Source organism: Paramormyrops kingsleyae, chromosome 8 (assembly GCF_048594095.1).
Source record: "Paramormyrops kingsleyae isolate MSU_618 chromosome 8, PKINGS_0.4, whole genome shotgun sequence".
Lineage (NCBI taxonomy): Eukaryota > Metazoa > Chordata > Actinopteri > Osteoglossiformes > Mormyridae > Paramormyrops > Paramormyrops kingsleyae.
In genome coordinates this window covers 30,599,044-30,619,679 of record NC_132804.1, presented here as the reverse complement: position 1 = coordinate 30,619,679, position 20,636 = coordinate 30,599,044, and the positions used below count along the sequence as shown (strand labels likewise).

The following is a 20,636-nucleotide window of genomic DNA, read 5'->3' as shown; positions in this document are numbered from 1 at the left end:
TACTTATACAGAATCACACTCCTTACACAGAGAATCATGTTTATACTGAGAATCTTTTCCTTATAATACCTTATTTATAAAGAAAACATTGCATTTATATCATTTTAGTCATTATCATATCATTTAGAATTTTAATGTCGTTTTCATATATATTAGGTACTTTTTGTGTTTCGGTCCATTATACCAAACATATTTCAAATATATATCTCTAAATTATTTCAGGAAACACGGCAGAGGTATTTCACCGTCAGTGCTGTGTTTCCTACAGTTAACATGATTATGAGTTTAAACGTGATGTTAGGCTGATTTAAAGTCTGTAACCAATGGAAGCCCATAAACATGAGCTGTGCAAACAGGCAGCAATAATGGAAGTATAACTGCCGCCGTCTCCTGCCGTCATGAGAGGGGGATTCCTCCATTCGGCGGTTTCTCAGCATGTGGTGTAAAGATCAAGCTGAACACATAAAATGCACCCCCCCCCCCTTCTGGATCCCAATAAAAAAAAAAAGCCACGCCAAGGTGAACCACATTCCAGAGAACTTTTTGGAAAAGACTGTTTATTTTCTTGGATTAGTCGAGGACGTTGCAACAGTTTTGTCAAAATATTACTGCCAGTAATGAATCCAGCTGTACAAACATCAAGTCCAGTAGAATTTCTCGCAATCACCTCAGAAAAAACCCAGATTTTTCAGTCAAAAGAACATACTGCTTCATAATGTCAAATGGGGGTACACAGAAAGTAATGCTAAACAAAAATGCATTTTTTCTATGGCTTGACATCCGTGTAAGTCTACAGTAGTGAATTTTAACAGAAGGCGGTGCGGTGTGTTCCCCTTCCTCTGCAGAGTGAACAAAATATCTACACAAACTCTTTAAGTTGAATCTATCAACAGCAGCTTAACAGAACGGACATCAGCACTACCACAGAAGACACGATGAGGAAGGAAGCGAGGAAAATGACCGCTAGTGTCCCAGCCAGACACATGGTTACCCCACCAGCCGACAGAACTCCCGTTAGACGGTAACGGACACTGTGAAACGCCGTGCAAAAAAAAAAATAAAAAAATGCTTTGCATCTCCTTTTACCTCTAAATGACCTACTACAAAACATGTAAAGATAACATAAAAAAGCTATTTCTTTTTCCTAACAGGACAGCTGTCAAATCAAGCTCAAGACAACCCACACCCTAACACAGCATTGCGTCCAAAAAGGGGGTGGGTGGGGGAATCAAAAAAATTAACTTTTTGATCCGCAATAAATAAAACGTTTAGAGAACAAAGCAAACCACAGTAAAAAAAAAAAAAAAAAAAATTATGTACAATCGGAAGGCATTGAAAATAACTGTAAAAACACTGACATTGCGGAATAAAAGTATGATACGACAGAAATCCCACTAACATGTATAATGTAAACTCACCCGATCGTACGACTTTCCATAGAAAACAGTGACACCAAGGTCAGCAGGTGAAGGCATTTCATACAACGTGGACGGATATGGTCTTGGCTAAATACGCTATTTAAACAATAAATATTGGAATTTATTTCTTTTTTTTTGAGAAAGCACACATCCTCACCATTCAAAAACTCAGTTCTGAGGAATTCTGCTACCTTTACAATATAAAGGTAACATTACTTGTTTATAGGATTTTGATTAAACAATTGAGTATTGCAAAGCATCTTTTGATATAAACCCTAAAAGACATTCAGCCAACCAGCCGTTTTAGAAATATTTTAATCAAAAGGTACCAAAAACACAAAGTAACACTTATCGTTACTAATTTTTTCTTCTCCCTGCCAAGACATGGAATGGCCACTGTAGCATGTGACCTACCATGTGACCTCCTACGTTTGCTACCATTTTGTAAAAATGGCACCCAATGGCTCTTTAGTGGAGAACAAGCAGAACTCATTATAATACAGCTGGTGCTGTAAATAATGGTACGCCTGTTTGAAATACAGGACTTTGAAAGATGATTCCCAGCAATAAAGTTTGTTTGGACGCGCTAAAGGCGGCTTGGTCATTTTTCTGATACGCGAACAAAGGAGGAAGCTTGTCCCCCAGGACCGCTGGAGGGCATATGGAGTGTTTATAGCTGGGGGGGGGGGGGGCAGAAGTGAGCGGAGGCATTTGGAACTGTCTAGCGACACCTATAATAAGGACTGGCTATTCTGTAAAGGAAGACAGTTTAACATGCACTGCTTATAAGAACAGTGATACATTAAAACTGCCTTAAGTGTCATTAAAATGACGCTTGAAGTTTGTTTTTGCTTTTTTTTTTAAACCGGGGACCTTCAAGGACCAAAAGACTCCAGCTGCTTTATAGGGGTTGTTTTCCGTTTTTTGAGCACAGTAAGGTACACGCTCCTCTAGAGAGTCTCTGGCTCTTTTCTTGGACATCTTGCCTTCCACATCCTGGAGACCCAACCCCACCCCTCAACCACCACCCAGCACCCGTCTCCAAAGTCAGGTTCTTGTACCTGTAGGGCACCGGAAATAACCAGTCTGGATGCAAATCTGCTCTGTATGCAGACATGATGGTTCTGACTGAAAGTTTCAGGTTGTGGGCGTGGGGGAGGGTGGAGGCTCAACGGCGCCCTCATGTGGAACAGCAGTGAGCGATCTGCTGCACTTTGGTCAGCTCACAGAGCAGCTGTTTTATGCGGCGCTTCAGCTGGGGCAGGCGGGCCAGAGGCTCGGGGGGCTCCAGCTCGCCCGTGTAGTCAAGCCAGCTCTCCAGGACTGAGGAGAAGGAAGAGGAGGAGAGATGATCAGTCAGCAGACCAGCCACCCCCAGGCTTGCCTTCGTATAACCCTTTATTATATACTGCACATTCTCTGTTCTGCTGCTGTTGATTACACAATGATTTACTTGCCAAGTACCTCAATCTTGCATTATTTGCACACTTCTGCTGCTAGTACCTGTCATCATAATATATTCAGTCAGACTAGTACCGTTACTGTTTTTGTTAACTGCACTGTATGTTGTCTTGTCCTGTAATATTGTATTGTTGCTCATGTTTATCTTGCACTCTCTCTCTTTGCTCTCCTTGCACTTTGCATAGTTCTGTCCTGCCGGCACTTGTGTAGTCTTGTGTCGTTTCAGTTTTTGTTCTTCGTGTTGTACCATGATCCTGAAGGAACAATGTTTCATTTCACTGTGAACTGTGTATATGGATAAAATGACAAACTGACTTGACTAAACGAAACCGGTGTGTCCAACTTGGCAGCATAAATGCTGGTTACACATACTCCCCGACTATCGCTATGCTAGCTGGTAGGGGTGCACCGATCGATCGGCCTCGATCACGTTAATTTGAGGGGATCAGAAATCGACCATATTCCCATGAGATCCACCGATCTTAGTTATATGCTTTTAACTCTTTGGGGTCGAGTATGTCGTCGACGACATCGCGTACTTTTCGCGTACTTTTCGTGTCTATTTCAGTTTATAAATATCTCGCTGAAATCTTAATGTATAATCATGAAAAAAACGCTGGCTAAATCCGTAATCTGTCTTCTTTTCAAAACGTCCATTGTCGGAAGTATTAAAGTTTTTTTAATTAGGTTAAATCGGCAAAAAAGTAAACCATGTCATCTTACTTTGTTTTACCTGCATCGGGGGCGTGTAGTACCGCTCTCACCCGAAGATCGCTATTCACATTCTAAATAGCCGCATTAGCGCGTATTCAAATCGCATTCGCATGGTAATTTGATTAACAGCGCAACGGTGAAACGCGATCCAGATACATCCCCTTCAGCGCCATAAAAGGGGGTTGGGGACGTGGCCAGGTGACAATGGCTCATTCATACACATGAAAGTTGCTACATATTCAATGAAAGGAGCCAGAAATAGTTACATGAGTTAGGTTTTTCTTATTTATTTATCCAAATTAATGTTGCATCTACACCATTTAGTCATCTTCATGTAGCCAAGACTTTGGTGATCAGATATCTGGGATCAAAACAAACTGCCAGCATTGCTTACTATGTACTTTTATAATATTTCTGCAAGTGTTCCAAACTGCATTTTGCAATGTCTATACTTTGATGTCAAATTTCAAACTTAACAAAAATCTGACATATTTACAATATATATTAAAATAAAGATGAGTGTAATGGCAAAACAAATATATAAGAAATAATTTATTTGCCATGAATTAAGTGTGATGAAATGTGTGATCATGCCCCAGTCAGTGAAAGTGTGTTTCCTACCCCTAGGCCCCAGAGGGTTAAATCAGCCTTTTCTCCCATTCCCGAGAGAGGTGCAGTGCAGGCTGCCTCCCTCCCTATTTTTTGGACAAGTGTGTCATAACAGCTATATATATATATTTTTTTTTACAAAATTAGAGAAATTAAAGTCTGGAAGAAAAAATATGATTTTGTAGTTCAAACAGCAATGCTCATTTATATGTTCGTTTATATTTGAGGACACTACCTCATGTTTTGTGAGTATTCATATCAATTTACTCAATAAAAATGGAAACATTGAAGTAACTGTCTTTTAGTTATGAAAGAAACAAGATCGGCAAAAAAAAATCGAGATCGGCAGGTAAGGTTGCCTAAGGATCGGTGATCGTTGATCGGCCAGAAAACTGCAATCGGTGCACCCCTAATAGCTGGCACTCATAACCGCTCTCTCTGGAAGTTCAGCCTAGCTACACTTATGCCTAAGCTAGCTCCTTGTCAGCTGTGTGCTTGTGTTGTACTGCCTGCCTCACTTGTATGACGCTTTGGACAAAACTACATGCGATGTAGATAAAAGTAATATGAAATGTGCCACAGCGGCGGCGCCAGAGTGCCTCACCATCCAGCTCCCTCTCGATGAAATCCATGCGGTTGGTGACCTCGTCCTGCACGGCCTCGATGTGATCCAGCAGGTTGTTCTGCCATTGGCGTGGCAGGCAGCCAGCACCCCCTGCTGGCTCGCCGGTGCCCAGCACGCTCTCCTCACGTGCCCACGCCGCCAGCATCCACCTGGGGCCGTCCTCCTCCTGAGGTGGGATGCAGAGACACGTGAGCCAGATGTCCATGCGTTACAGTAAAGGCGCTGTGGTGCGAGGCTCACCGTGCCGTGTCTGGCCCGATCCGGGGTTCCGTGGGCCGTGCCACACTCACGCTCCAGTGGTTCCTCGGTACTGAGCAGGCCGCGCTCCAGCTCCGTGCTGGGAGACCCACCCCACGTCTCCACCACCAGCCGGCGCTCCCCTGCTGGGTAGTACGCACACGGCTTCTGGTAGCAGTGCTCGCTGCTGATGTAAGAGGCCTGCAGGGGGCGTGGCGGCACTCTGTCTGTCGCTGTGGCCTCTGGGGCCGCCCCGCCCTTCTCCTCCACGTCGCTCGGCAGTGGGGACCATGTGGCCACACCCCCAGCCAGGCTCCTCCTCTTGGGTTTCTCTGCCTGCCTCCAGGGCTGCCGCCACATCTTCAGGTCGGGGCTGGTCTGACTCCTGTTGAGGGGGCGGAGCTTAGAGGTCACACACGCAGAGGACACGCCCCCAGCCCCAGAAACGCATACACTATGTCTGTAGTTAAAGTGCCTCATCTTAAACCATCAAAACGTGCCAATATCTAGTACTGCGCCCATGCTCATTATCACTGTGACATGCAGAGTACAGAGAGGCCTTCTCCTCCCATCCCCTGCTGGCACTCACTGCAGGACGCTCATCTTCAGCTGCAGGCCACTGAGCACCTCAGCCACGCGGTGCACGTCCCCCAGAAGCTGGTGCGTGGCAGCGATCTTCTTGGCGTTCTGATGCGAATAGTTCTCCTCCAGGAAGGGCAGGCCGTACATGTGACCGCTGCTCAGCCAATCCCGGTCGCACCAGTACCGCTGGCTCTGCCGCTGGCCTGACCGCGTGACAAGGAAGCGGACGTTTGTGCAGCACCACAGACCACTGTATTTTTTTTTTTTTTTTTTTTTTAAGTAATTTCATTGCATCTCCAGTAGGGGGCAGCGTAGTGGCTCACTCTTACCTGGCGGATCCCTGCAGATGTAGCAGGCGTATTTCCCCGGCACGCTCTCCTCCAGAAGCCCCATGCAGACACCATGCTGCCAGCACAGACAGTCCTCGCACTAGCACAGGAAACAGGAAACGCATCACTACTACTTTGCTGCAATTTCCAAAAGGCTGCTGGTCCAACATCTTGGGAGAGGGGTACGGCCTTGCCTCACCTGCACCATAAAGTCATTCTCCTCCTCCACCTCGCAGACGCACCGCACGATGTCAGAGTCCTCCATCGCCATGGAGATGGCAAGGTCCTGAGAGGGCGTGGTCACATCCAGCTCCACCTCATCCTCGCTCCAGCCGAGGCTGTCAGACGACCAGTCGCTGCCGCTGGCTTCATCTACTACAGCCGGGGGGGGGGAGAGACTGTCAGAGGGGCCAATCGAGTGTCTCTGCCACCCCAAAACCATCTCATTTGTCTAAAAAGGGGGTGAGTCACTAACGAAGGCATACAAATGTACTCTAACAGACCCCCACCCCATCCCCCATCACCAGCCTTGGGCTGTGGTACCCACAGGTAGCAGGTTAAATGTCAGGGGTGCGGGGGCAACGGGAATAAACAGGCATCAACATGGGGGTGAGCAGAAGCATGCGTGCTGGGAAACAGAGGCCAGGAGGGTGTGGGGGGGGTGAGTGTGAGAAAGCGAGAGACGGAGAGAGAGAGAGAGTGAGCGAGCAAGAGAGGGAGAACAAGCGAGAGAATAGGACTGTGAAAGAAGCGGCAGTGACAGAGGCGTGTGTGTGTGTGTGTGTGAGTGTGAGAGAGTGTGAGTGTGAGAGAGAGAGAGAATGGCAGGGTGTGCAATACCCACCGTCCACGCGGATCAGCCCTTTGCTGAGCTGCCCTGTGCCGCAGCCGTGCGACTCAAACTTGTGTTTGTGTGAGGGGGGCAATTTATGCGACAAGCTCAGTTTGGGCGGGAAGCCAAATAGCGAGATGTCAATGTTCTCCTCACTACCCGTGTACGCTGTGAGGAGGGAAGCACAGGCAAGAAGACAGTTACAACACGTCCCCAGGGCAGCCCAGAGGCCGTGTGCCCGACCCCCCGCCCTGCCAGCTTCCTGCCCGGGCACACGGGTGCGGCTCACGGCAGCTCGGCAAACGGGCCTGGGACCGTCGCGTCCAGCCGCGTCGGCGGCGCTCCCTGCCAGGGAGAAGAAAGATTCCCCCAGCAAAAGACCCCCCTTAGTCCCTGGCATAGATTTAGTACAGGGTTCTTGCAGGTTTCAGTAAGTTAAATTTAAGACCTTTTTAAGACCATTATGAGTAAAATTTAAGACCAACACTGTACATTACAAACATTCGAATGATACCAGAAATTCTCATATTTTATGTCACTCATATCCTTAGCCCAACATCCACATATCATATGTGTTTACAAAGTGCGTTTTAATAAGTTCACATGTGTTTAAAGCATGTGGGAGTGGTATTTTAAGGCTTAATCTATAAAAAAAGTTGATGTATATGGTCTTTCTGTATCGCGAATTTTCACCTATCGCTGATGGGTCTGGAACGTAACTTCCGCGATAGGCGGGGGATCCAGACCCATCAGCCATAGGTGAAAATCCGCGATATAGAAAGACCATATACATAAACTTTTTTATAGTTTAAGCCTTAAAATATATAGTGATTCCCCGCCTATCGCGGAAGTTGCGTTCCAGACCCATCAGCGATAATGAAAACAACTGGAAACAGCTGATAAACACGGGGAATCCACACGGGGTTAACGAGGGGGCGTGGCAAACGGGAGGAGCGGACGAGCGGGGCAGGACATACTGCACTTCTAATCAGATTTTTTAGATTTTCCTAAGCAATTTTTATTCAAATATGTTTTTTTTTCATCTCTATTTTGCTTTTATTGTCTTGGTTTAACTTTTTAAAATCTTGTTTTTATAAAGCACATTAATCATACCCGTGTATGATAATAAAAACTTGCCGTTCTATAAGGAGACAGAGAAACATTCTCCTCAAGACCATATGAACAACTAAAAACTATATGCTGGAAACTAAGACATTCACAAGGTAACTCCATGAAAAGCTCTGTAAAAGTAGAAATGTGTTTATTTAAATTATAATTTAAGATAACGTGAGCCAACTGGCTAGTAGTTGCCTTTTAAGACATTTTAAGGCCTTAAATTTAACTTTCTGAATTTTAGACTTTTTAAGACCCCGCGGGAACCCTGTTTATTACACACGTTTAGCAAAGCTGCTCGGTTAATCGTGGCATCTGAAGATGGAGGCGAGAATGGAATGGAACAGCATGCAGAGAAACACAGGAGCGCTTGTTGGTATGGGACCGTTAGCCATTACACTACAGGTCATCCACCCCACAAGAGGGCGCCACAGTACACTAGCCAAATGCACAGCATGCATAGCATATCTGGGCATCTCAGGGGAGTGGGGGGGTGTCCCTCACCAGACTTGGACTTCTTCTTCTTCTTCTTCTTCTTTTTCAGCTTGATTCGGAGGAAATCGTGCTTCTTTTCCCTGCCGTCCTCCCGAGGTTTGAGGAGAGCTGCGGGGTCAGAGGTCACAGGGCCGTTAAGGCAGCTAGTTCACCAGAGCAGATGTTACACTCAAGCCAGGAATGAGCGAGTCACTTTCATCAAAACCGAACTGACACTCCCCCATGCACTCTGATGGACAGCCACACCATCGCTACGGACCCGTCTCTATGTCGCCCCTGTCCCTCTCCTGCGGCCTGCGGCCAGCCTTCTCCACGTGGTTCTCTTTGATCTTCTCCCGGAGCAACGTTCTCTGGGTATTCTGCATGTGGACAGCAGGGGGTGCCGACGTGCGGCGCTTCTCCACTGGCCTAATGCTCGCCTTGCCACCACCACGGGGGGACTGGGGGGTGCGATGAGGGCTGTGCATGGAGGAGTCTGGGGGGGGCAAGAGTGGCACATGGCAAGCTGTCATCGGGTGGGGAAGGCAGGCAGGGAGGGAGAAATGGAGGGACAAACAGTGGGACTTACGCATGGAAGCAGACACAGTCCGCCTCCTCTTGGGGCTCTTGGGCAACGCACCAGCACTCTGCTTGTCAGACGCTCGCGTATTAATACCACACCCAGGGCTCAGCGCCCCCTCCTGGACGGCGTCCCCGCTGTGGTAGTACTTCATGTGGTAGTGAAGTAGCTTAGCCTTACGGAAAGACTTGAGGCAGTTGGGAACCTCACATTTGAATGGGTTGTGGTCGAGGTTGATGAAGAGAACGGGTGGGGGCTGGTTTTTGATGACTCTGTACACTGGGGGGGGGGGGTTGACAGAGAGAAAAAGTCATCAGACACCAGCAGTGCGCTTTGCAGGGCTTATGGGAGTCCCCAGCAAGATGGACAGACTGACGAATGGATGGAACACAGCCGGGGAGGGGACACTCACGTGGCTCCCGGCTGAACCTGTTAGGGTTATTAGCCTGCCGCCTCACAGGTACTGCAAAGGAGAAATCACAAACACAGATTCCGTTTATCACAGTGCCACCTTCAGGTGGGAGGTCACATAGCAACCCATAGCCATACTAGAGCCAAACACAGCTGTCATCAGCCTGGCTACTCCCAGCAAAGTATCGAGGCAGCGAACGGGCCGTACCTTTGGCAGGGGGCGCTGGTGCCTCCCCATCTCTAGGGTGACTGGGTTCCCCCCACTGGCCAGTGTCCCCAGACCCCTCCTTGCTGTCTGTGGTTGATGCAGAGGATGGAGGGGCAGGGTCAGGTCCTGACTCAGACATCCCCTTACTTGGGGGCTCAGCGGGTTTTGGTTCTGTGGTGCTGTCCTTGTCTGGGGGGGACAGAACGACAACGACAGTCATTTGCAAAGTGTCTTCATGAACTAGGACTGGGCATTGCCAACTAGCCCATAATACCATTGTCACGATTCAATGCATCAGAATATTACCATTGTATCCTTAGCACTATATGCCCTTAGCAAGGACCTCATAAATGATATTTGCTGATTAAAAGCATGTTAAGAAAATGTTTTCAAAATAAAACATTCGCCATCTGCTGGTATTAAACTGTACTGTAATAAATCAATAGTTCAAAATATTGATGAAACATTGTGATAAATTGAATCATATATATCGATTTATTGCAGTATTGACACAGATAAACTCTGAACCCAGACAGTGCTCTCCTAGTCAGCTAAATCATACAGCATCTAAGTGTCTAACTCAGGTGGGGGGTTGGGGGGGGACGCAGGCCACTGCTTGGTGGGATGGCAGGAGACAGGAGGTTGCTGTACGACCTAACAGAGCGCACTGCCTCAGCGGCTCTCACCTGCGGCAGCGTCCGACTTGCTTCTCTTCGAGGGTGTGGACTGTCCGAGGGAGATCCGCCTCTTCCGGAGCTCCAGGACACCACCATCTGCATTCTCCGCCCACCTCGCTGCAGAGAGAGCCGGCAGCAGCGTTGGCATGCCCGTGTCCAGCCTCACGCCTTTCTCAATGAGGTTTGAGCCGTATGAGCCGTAGCTTACCTGTGGAGAGGCGGTGTCGGGTCCTCCTGCCCAGCGGGTGGCACTGTGCCGCTGCAGCCTCCTTGTCCTCTTCCTTGCCATCCCCTCTCTCATCCTCCACCTTGGTCACTGCCTCCTGATGCATGTCCTCCCCAGAGGTGCCCTGCGCTCCTCCCTCCTCGCAGGCTTGTATCCCCATTGACATGTTCGCCTCTTCGCTCGCCTCCTTGCTTTCTGTGCAGGAGTTCTCTCCCAGCCACTCCCCTGAGCTCCCACCTCCTTGCACTTCCCCCACGGCCCTCCTCTCTGAGACGGCGCTCTCTTCCTTACTCAGGGCGACTCCCTCTGACTCCAGCTCCCGGCTCCTCTCCGTCGGCCTCTTCCTCTCTGCAGTCCTCCTCTTCCTCTGCTCCCCCCGGGTCTCCCCCTCGGAGGTTCGGCGCTTCATGCCTCTCTCCCGTTTGCCCGCCGTCTCGTCACCACGGGGCTGATCCTCACTCCTCTCCCGTCCGTCGTCGCCGTCCTCCTCTTCTTCGTCCTCCTCACTCTCACTCTCCTGGTCCTGATCCGAGCTGCTGGGCCGCCCCCTCTGGTTCTGGCCGTTCTCTACTGGTTTCCCCTGACGACTCCTCACTGCCCTCCGGCTGGGCGGCTTCTCCTGGCTCCTGTCACTGGCCCTCGACCTCCCCCCCTTCCTCTGTGGGACAGGCAGAAACATCTCAGTCTCCATGCGGTGTGTCTCTCTGGCACCGCACTCCATCTACCGAACCGTAATATCCATGAAAGCCCCTCTGCATCACCCACACCCTTAAAGCCCATAATGCCACACAGAAGCGTGTGTTTCCGCCGCCGTGCAGAGAGCCGGAGCCTAAGGTCTCACCTCTCTGATGAACGGCTTGACGTGAATCCCTTTAACCGTCTGGATGACGCCGTCGTAGAACTTCACAGTGTAGGAAGCTGCAGGGAGATGAGAAGCTGAGGCTCCATCATCATCATCACCATCAGCCAGCTCGAAGGCGACCGTTTCACCGTGGCAAACACCGGATTGATAAATACATCTACCAAGCATGGAATGCACTGCTATAAAACTGAGGAGGGGAGCAGGGGCACCGTTTAACCACGAATAAAAAAAAACAAAACCTGGCTTTCAGGAAGAAGGACGGAACGCACCATCTCTGTTGACGGCTATAACCTTGGCAGGGTAGAAGCGGCAATCGGACCAGCTGGCTAGAACCTTATCGTTTACATGAAAGCCCTGTAGGAAGAAGGCAGCCGGACAGAGACAAACATGAATGCAGGTTTATATAAATGGAGCAGAACAAGAGAAGCGGCTTTGTGAGGCTGCTGTGAGTTTGGCTCACAGCCAAACATGGCACATTAACACAGCACCACTGCATGATGGGTATCGCATCCACGCGCTGCGCGACAATAGAGGAAGTGTGACTGCACGCAGTGGCGGGCACCACACTGTAGGGGGCGCACATGACTCACGGGGATGGGGCAGTCGTCCTGAAGGCCTTCCCTACGCAGTTGGATCCGCTCCACGGGCCGGAGGTATGGGCTGGCCCAGTCAAACCACTCGTCGTAGCGGTGGCTCCACTGGCGGTAATGGATCAGGACCTTCTCGTCCTCGTAGTCGATCTTCTCGATGTTGGCCGCGTACCTGGGGAGCGGTTGGAGGATGGGGAGAGGGTCATCACTGGCTGAGGAGGGAGCTGGTAGGGAGCTGTGGTGGGGGGCGGCCTCTCACCAGTTCTTCAAGCTGTCCCGAGCCTCCAGCTGCGCTCCCACCTCAAATGTTATCCCTCGCCGGTTGGGGGGAGTCTTGCTCATGGTGCCCACATTCACAGCCTGCGAGGGATGATCACGCACAGGATCCACCCAGTGCCGCGCTTCTGGACCTGGGGGGGGGGGGGTCATGGATCACTGTGTGAGAAACCACGCCATAGAAATGCACAACTGACCAGAGGGCAAAAGTAAGGAAGTGCCACACCAAGTCACATGACAAAGTGATCACATGACCATGAACCAAACTGGGTAGCTTTTCAGGTTTACGACTGCATCCAGACCAGTATATTAACCACACATACCTAAGTATTTCAGACTCTGCTAGGTAACAAGATAGTTGCACCTTTAATTAATGTGTCAAAAGCACACATGTACAGGTGCAAGCTGACCTTATAAATAACAAATGTCACAAGTGTCTGTATAAAGTCCATACACCACACTGTAGGGTATAAAACCAGCCCCCACTGCAGAGAGGCTCTGGACCCCAGGCCATTAATGAGATAAGACTGACCATAACCTTTTCAGTTTAATGGCAGTTCATACTTCACTTTTCCGTGTGCGCTTTTGGGTTGCAGACCCATGCGGCAGCTTGTGTTCATACTACATTTGCGGATACGCTTGTCCATGCATGCATAAAGCAGTAATGTTCCACCAGACCAGAAGAGGGCAGATGTATTGCAACAAACACAAATTCAACCAGTGTGGTGAAACTGGTAAATTTTTATCAACTTTTATCAGCTTACTCGCTTTAACCCAAATGTTGTCTAATTATGTATATTAACTTCTTTTTAATTATTTGTTTTTATTGTTTGTATGTGCTATGTAAGGTGACCTTGGGTTTTAGAAAGGTGCCCACAAATAAAATGTATTATTATTATTATTATTATTAATTAACAGTTTTAAAGTTTAGTCTAAAATCGGGCAATACTACAGTAATACGGCATACTGAGGTATAATGAAATCCTTACGACAAAATTAACAGGAGTGCTGCTTTTTAAAATACCGTATACCTCGGAATATCTGGACAGTAGGAAAAAATAGATATGCACACAACTGCTCATCATAACTATTAATACAACAAGAACAATAACTATTCTGGCTGCACTCTTTCGTCGTTGACCGCTGATCTGTTAAAGTCCATGTTGCCACCTACTGGAAATGCCTAATTAATTATCTTGCACGTGCACGGTAAAAGCGCATGGACGTACATTGTTTCCGCTAGACATAAAAATCTGGCCTACACGCGCACCGACCGCAGAAAACCCCCGATGACGAAATTCACGTCATGTCGCCTCGTCCACAACCGAAAGCGCACGAGTAAAACGGAAGTATGAATTGGCCTTTAAAGGGCTGACTATGAGTACAGATCTAGCGGGTGCGTGTCCTTTAGAATGGCTTTAGCAGAACAGATCCATCAATTAGACTAATGAATAGGCAGCTGCTCCGTAGCAGAGAAAGCGCGCTTTCAGAACACTTTAGTCACCCGCGTGTTGAAATGCCAGTGAAGGTCAGCCAGGGATATTTAACAACATCCATTAAGAACTCCACCGTGTTCTCTCTCGTCTTAAAGATAAAATATCGTGCTATGACTGGAAGCAAACACAAAGGTCACGTTACACTGAGTACAGCAGCAATATTTTCCCCCAGTGGTGATTACGACAAGTTAGAAACGAGCAAAAATAAAATTAGAGCGGCAATAAGAATATTCTGAGATCAGTGTTTGCTGAAAGACTCAAAAGACGGCGCGTGAAAGAAAGAAAAAAACATGTATGACATGCAGTTTTAATTAATGTGGGAACTGATGGTTTTTATGTTATTCACGGCTGAGATCTCAAAATTAAAAATACACTTGTTTAATACTTTACCACCGACTTTAAACTTATCACATAAATTAACTGACTTATAAACAAGAATTAATTTAGGATTCTCAGAATTAATGACAGACAGCCAATGTCAGCCATTATTTCTGACCACATATCCAGTTAAGCCCAGTAAGTTATATTGAGACAGGAGAGCGGAGTTTCCGGCCCATCGTGAACAGGAAGAAACCAGATCGTTCAGATTGCACCGCGTAAACAAGCGGCCGGCCGGCTTTGGACATGCGGTCAGGATGCTTATAGTGTCCAGAAGCGAAAGCAGGCCGGACAGGGCAGGGCACACATCGTCAGCAGCGGGTAACTGCATACGCCTGGTCCTCGGAAACTCGCGCAATTCCTGTGCAGGTGCCAAATAATTTTCACTTTAATTTTAAACAGAAGTAACACGATAAGCATTCGTAAACGATTGCATCCATACGAAAAAGGTATATACCGGCAGGTCCCAGTGACAGTCATGTCGAATAATAAAGGAGAGGACATTCCGAATGAATATTTGTGTGCATAAACACAAACGGGCTCCTTGAAAAAGGCCACGCTAGCAGATCAATGATTTCACTTCAGTATAAACGATCATTTGCGCAGACGTACTGGAATCCGCATTGTCCCGTCTTTCCTGCTAAGGGCGACCGGCCACGTGTTTTCACTATTCGCCGCACAATAGTTAAGTGTTACACCGAATCGCTAAAATCCGCCTGTTCACGTACCCCGTATCCAAGTCTATAATGCATCGACGGTTTCTAATAGAAACAACAATATTTAAAGAGCTACAGTAGGATAATTCGGCGTCTGGACTGCAAATGACGCAAATGGCGCGCAATCTGCTTCAATGCCACTGTCTGTACCCCAGGGAGCTGCTTTACTGATACTACACATCAGACACAGTGATTCGCAATACAAATGAACGATGATTTCGAACACGCTGATTGGCTCGACGCGCTGGCTAAATCGAATTCGAGGCGTCTTATTGGCTAGCTGGGCTGTCAAACATAGATTTAGCCGGGGCCTTTTCCCGGCCTGTACACATAAAAGCGGCCCATCGTTTTGTTACGGAACGAAAATGCGAGCCCTTCAACTTCCTCAGAAAACTCCCGAAAATTGCCGGAGGCCGCTATAATTCGGAAGTGTGTGCGCAGCAGCGCATATAATGCTTCCAAGCCCTAATAAGTAAATCAGGTAGAGAAAGGCACTCTGAAAAGGATCGCGTCGGCGAGAAACACATGCGGTAACTTTCATTTCTGGCATTACTGATGCATCATCGCCATCGCCCCCATCTTTATCTCACATGCTTGGAAATTCATGTTCCGAGCGAAACGCCCAGGCAGACACGAAAATAGGCGGTGCATTCCTAAAGAAGCTGTTTTAAAGTCGATTACCTGCACTGTCCGTACACCACGCTCGCACCGGGATGCACGGCGCTGCTCCCAGCGTGCGGTGTGCGGCAGCCCTTTCTCCGGCTCCGGAGCCCACGCACTTTTATTTTCCCAGGCTGTTCGCGGAGAATAGCGCCGGTGTCAGGAAACGGCGCCCATCCGCGCATGCGCCCGCTCACAGGCACCCCCGCCGTGATGCCCTTAAACCTGGCAGGGAACCTGCTCTCCTTTCTTTAACTATGTAAGAACCACAAACTCTTTAGCGTCAACATTACGATAGAATATTTTCTACATTAGTATTTTCGACATTTCTCACAATTGATAGCGCTGCGTCTTTAGCGTTTTTTGGCACTGCGTTGATTTTTTACTTTAAACTGCCTAAAACGATTCAAACATTGAAGAAATATGATGACATACAGACAAGTGCAATAATTTTGTATCAGGAATGGGACACCTTTGAAGCACTAGAATATCTGAGTATAAGTGTACAACAAACGAGACAATTGATGAAAGTAAAATCCTAATTTCACAGTTTTTAATATGATTAATGTAAAGAATCTACAACCTTCTTTCATAAACATCTCTCCTTACTGAAACGCTTCATCTTTCTCAAAGCCGCAATCACTGTACTGACTGTAGGTACCGTAGGCTATATGTGTACGTAAGCAAAATTTAACTTGTCAGTGAACTGCTACTTTCATGTGAACCTCCAGATGGCAGTATAGACTGAAATGAGGACTAATTTTATCACTACGATGACTAATTTCGTTCATTTAAGAATGTTGTACTTCGACGTGACTTTTTATGCACGTACAAGTATTAGCGGTGAAACAAAGTTTTAGTATGCCTGCGGTACTGAACAGAAAGCTTCAGAGTTTGTGTAAGCGGACCTCATTGTCCTAGTTAGTGATGTAACGAGAACGATACATACAGCGCCCTCCACAATTATTGGCACCCCTTGTAAAGATTTGTAAAAAGGGTTATAAAAAATCCACCTCTTGGTGAAGCAGCTCCATGTCACACTGAAAAAAATGAGAAAAATCCAACCTTTTGTTGAAATAAAGTTATTCCAATAAAAATATCCATCAAGAAATAATTATTTTTTACAAAAACACGTGCCATGGTTATTGGCAGCCCTGCCTTTAATACTCTGTACAACCTCCCTTTGCCAGTATAACAGCACTGAGTCTTCTCCTATAACATTTTATAAGGTTGAAGAATACCAAGCATTGCAACTGCGTCCATTCCTCTGTACAGAATCTCTTCAGATCAGTCATTGTCCTAAGCCATCTCTTGTGCACTCTCCTCTTCAGTTCAGCCCACAGATTTTCAATGGGGTTCAGGTCAGGGGACTGAGATGGCCATGGCAGAAGTTTGATTCTGCGGTCAGCTAACCATTTTTTTAAATTTTTTTTTAACCATTTTAATGTTGATTTGGACATGTGCTTAGGATCACTGTCCAGTTGGAAGACCCAAAGACGGCCCAGTTTTCGATTCCTGGCAGAGGCAGCCAAAGTTTGATTTAAAATATCCTGGTATTTCATGGAGTCCACAATGCCATGAACCCTAACGAGGTTTCCAGGGCCTTTGGAGGAAAAACAGCTCCAGAGCATCACAGAACCTCCATCATATTTTGCATTTGGCATAAGGTGCATTTCATTATAGCCATCCTTCTTTTTTGCCAAACCCACCTTATGTTTATTGCCAAAAAGCTCCATTTTTATTTCATCAGACCATTGAATTTGGTTCCAGTCAAAGTTGTAGTGTTTCAGCTCCAGGTGCTTATGTTTGTGGTTAACTGACAAAACATTCGCTACAGCCTCAAACTGGGACCCGAGTGCCGCCATGCAGTGGCTGACTCCTCAGCACCATGCACACCAGCCCCCACCCCAACAGGCCTGTCACTATTCGCTCTTCATTGATTTCAGATGAGCTGAAATTATTTGAAATTGTACCTGGGGGCAGAAACAGGATTTCTGAGTTACATAGGTTAAATTAAGATAGAAGTTATGATTGTCCAATAAGCCTTTAGGTAAGGAGCATTCCTATTGGACAATCATGACTTCTAGTTTAAGATAATCCATCTAACTGAGAAATCTTGCTTTGTGGAACATCCCCCAGGTCTTTTGAATTATTATTATGCCTATAAACTGTTTCAGTACAAATATAAGCCAAGCTGGAGAATCTCTGTCACCCTAACGAAAATATTTGTATAATATAAATATGCAGTGCATCAGTGTTCTTTTTGGATAAGTAATGTGTAAAATTGATGTAATATTTGGGTCCCTCTCGCGGTCTGTGTGTTTGGAGTTCGCATATTTTCGCCGTGTTGCGCGGCTTTATCCTGTAATCGAAAGGTCAGGCAGTAAATATGGTAAACTGAGAGCCCTCAGTGAAGCTGTACATGTACCCTGCAATTGACTGGCATTCCGTCCAGCCTTGTACCATGTGCTACGCCAGGCAGATAGATCCCCCTGCAACCCAGACCAGGATAAGCGGTTCTAAAATGAGATTAGAAATACGGTTTTCATCCAGAAAATATTTTGTCCTAGCCGTCCTAACTTTGTAATTTAAGGAATTCAGTCAATCAATTCTGTCAAAAGTCCTATGTACTTACCTACAAATACACACCTGAAAGAAAAAATGACTCGCCACCTCCCGAAAACAACCTTTTACCATAATTCCATCAATCAGTTTCAAAGGTTTATTCTTTCAACTTTTATGAAACTGTAGGGAACAGGGTGCACCGAAATAGCGATTGACTTATACATGCGTGTCGAGTTCCTCACACACCCAGCGGACACCAAAGCGGCGCATTTACAGAGAGCAGGCGGTGCTGGTTCATTCCGGTTAAACATTATAAACGGTCATTTCATACAAGCACGACAAGTACAAAAGAGTGATTACATCCTTTTTGTAACAATTGCATTAAAATAAGAGAAAGACGAGAAGACACACCACGTCTGTGAAACTCTTCACCAGTAGGAATCCATGTCAGCATGACCGGCCCCGACTTCTCCGCAAAATATTCATTACAACTGTGATTACGCTCCTACGACGCCCCTTATGTGTCTCGGTAGAAAAAAATATTTTCTCTTGCTTTCGAGTTCGCAATTCGTTCCCTCGAATTAATCACCAATCAAAGAGCAACAATCATTAACAATCATTAATCATTAACTCAAGCGCACTAATTTCCTACCATGACACCTAAGGGGCTCGGTACGTTCACACCAGCTGCTTTTTTTGGGTAAAACATTAGCATGCCTCTTATGGAGATAAAGATGGTTAACATGTCTATCAGGAGATGATTGTGGAGTGAGAGGTCTTTAAAAACCAGGTTCACATGCAGCTTAATAATATATTTGAAAGCCGCGTCGCAATTTTTTGAGGGGGGTTGGTTTCAGTACAAAACAGCGGCGGAGAGGTCCATTCTAATATCTTCACACGTAAAAGTACCCTCGACAAGTATAATTTGTACTTGTTATATTGAATATTTACCATGTTAACAATATGGGCTTGGGTAGCAAAGCCCAAAATCTAAACACATTCACAAACATTCATGTGAAATATAAGTTCTGTATTGGGAAATGTCCAAACCGGAAAATATGGGATAATTAGCAGGCGAGAAATTTGGTTTACGATTTTTTTTCTTTGAAATACGTTAGATTGTACTAAAATGGTTATCACTTCGATTCGTTTTTGTTTTGTCCGATGCTGTGTTTAAGTACTTTCTCAGTTAAAACTTCAGACAGACATTATCTTAGATGGGAAGACAAGCTAATTAAGAAATGTAATCTGCTTGAGAAGCATGACACAGACGTGGTAAGAGGCTCTCATTGCAGTAGACTTGCGTTTAATATACATTTCAAAACGTGAATTCAACAGACTTTTCCCCATATAGAAATTAATATGCAAGATATTGTATAATGCCACTTTTACATATGTATGGAAATCTATTGAGTTCTGAAGTAACAAACATAAGAACATTCTGGAAAAGGGGCGGGGCTCTCCAGGCCACCCTGGAGCGGCAGAGATGCCCCTCTGAGACCCACTGGATCTTCAGCACTAAATGCTGAACCGTTTGCGTGGTTCTGAAGATGTACTTTGATTATAGCACATTCTGATTGGGAGAAGGGGTGTCACGGCAACGGGAGACAGGAGCAGCCCCCCCCCCCCCCCGCAGTCACACCACCCCCTTGATGAAGCTGGTGTCCAGGTGGACAATAAGCAGCCTCAGAAAGGCCATCTCCTTGCGCGTGTTCTCGAAGATGACCCGCGGGTCCTCGGACTGGCACCGCAGACAGTTGGGCGCCATCACCATGGCCAGGTTGTTCACGTCCATTTTGGTCTTGCTCACATTGGCTGGCTGGGCAAAAATCTGGAGGAGAAGGGGACGCGGAGAATGGTGAGCGGGAAGATGATCCCACCACGCTGGAGTGCAAGCATGGTGTTCAGAACACAGGCTTGGGGGTCGGGAGAAGGGATCATCATTAAAGGACAAGGAGGTCCAGCCCGTGCACTGGGAGCATCACTCACACAATCAAGTAGTTAAATGTTTAGTCATGATGAAATATGCATATTGGCACTAGTCTGACATTTTTTTCTTCCTTATGGTTACATTCCAATAACTATAGATAAACCACTAAGATCCCATCAGGTACGTACACACACGCACGCACGCACGCACACACGCACCGCCTAGAGGTCTCATCAGGTAAATTACATGGACTGAAGTATTGGGTCACCTGGCCATTACACTTATAGGAACTTTTGTCATCCCATTCTAAATCTACAGGCATCAATATGGAGAAATTACAGCCATAACAGCTGCCACTCTACTGGGAAGGCTGTCCACAAGGTTTATGGAGTGTGTCTGTGGGACTTTTTGCCCAGTCATCCAGAAGAGCATCTGTGAGGTCAGTCACTAATGTTGGATGTGAAGGCCTGACTCCTTGCAGTGGGTCTGAATGAATCCTGAATTAAATGTTTGAGTGGTGTGTCCCAATACTTTTGTTCATACAGTGTATATAAAACAGCGCCACCCAGAGGTCCCAGAGTTTGTGGTTCTTACATAGTTAAAGAAAGGAGAGCAGGTATATACCCCACAGTGTCATATTCCAGCGTGTCACCATGTGTGTCCCTAA

General features: G+C 46.7%; 2 protein-coding genes across 8 annotated transcripts in view; both read right to left on the bottom strand.

Moving 5' to 3' along the window:
- Positions 1-540: 540 nt before the first annotated feature.
- LOC111835927 (PHD finger protein 20-like) lies at positions 541-19,639 on the bottom strand. Of its 5 annotated transcripts, none has more exons than XM_072715652.1 (19): positions 18,451-19,639; positions 12,208-12,358; positions 11,949-12,120; positions 11,628-11,712; positions 11,338-11,414; positions 10,479-11,154; positions 10,280-10,387; positions 9,594-9,782; positions 9,387-9,437; positions 8,984-9,253; positions 8,675-8,890; positions 8,425-8,523; positions 6,820-6,975; positions 6,175-6,350; positions 5,976-6,075; positions 5,654-5,849; positions 5,068-5,449; positions 4,807-4,993; positions 541-2,741 (listed from the first exon to the last, which is right to left on the bottom strand). In XM_072715652.1, the coding sequence occupies exons 1-19, from the start codon at positions 18,491-18,493 to the stop codon at positions 2,599-2,601; spliced, it is 3,477 nt and encodes a 1,158-aa protein (XP_072571753.1). In that variant the 5' UTR covers positions 18,494-19,639; the 3' UTR covers positions 541-2,598. The 5 variants fall into 5 exon arrangements, with proteins under 5 accessions (XP_072571753.1, XP_072571754.1, XP_023652493.1 ...); XM_072715653.1 differs by having other exon boundaries at positions 6,175-6,347; XM_023796725.2 differs by lacking the exon at positions 18,451-19,639 and adding an exon at positions 15,496-15,646.
- Positions 19,329-20,636, bottom strand: part of LOC111835955 (rho GTPase-activating protein 39-like) — a 32,543-nt gene continuing 31,235 nt past the window's right edge. For all 3 annotated transcript variants that reach the window (XM_072715657.1, XM_023796796.2, XM_072715658.1), the window contains one exon: positions 19,329-19,870. In XM_072715657.1, the coding sequence (XP_072571758.1) occupies positions 19,676-19,870 (195 nt within the window). In that variant the 3' untranslated portion in view covers positions 19,329-19,675. The remainder of the gene's footprint in view (positions 19,871-20,636) is intronic.

Excerpts from the sequence above, each read along its gene's own strand:
- LOC111835927 (XM_072715652.1), bottom strand. The coding sequence starts at position 18,493 with ATGCTGACATGGATTCCTACTGGTGAAGAGTTTCACAGACGTG. Across the intron at positions 11,155-11,337 it reads TCAAGCCGTTCATCAGAGAG|AGGAAGGGGGGGAGGTCGAG; the intron begins GTGAGACCTTAG and ends CCTGTCCCACAG. Across the intron at positions 5,850-5,975 it reads CATCTGCAGGGATCCGCCAG|GCCAGCGGCAGAGCCAGCGG; the intron begins GTAAGAGTGAGC and ends TCACGCGGTCAG.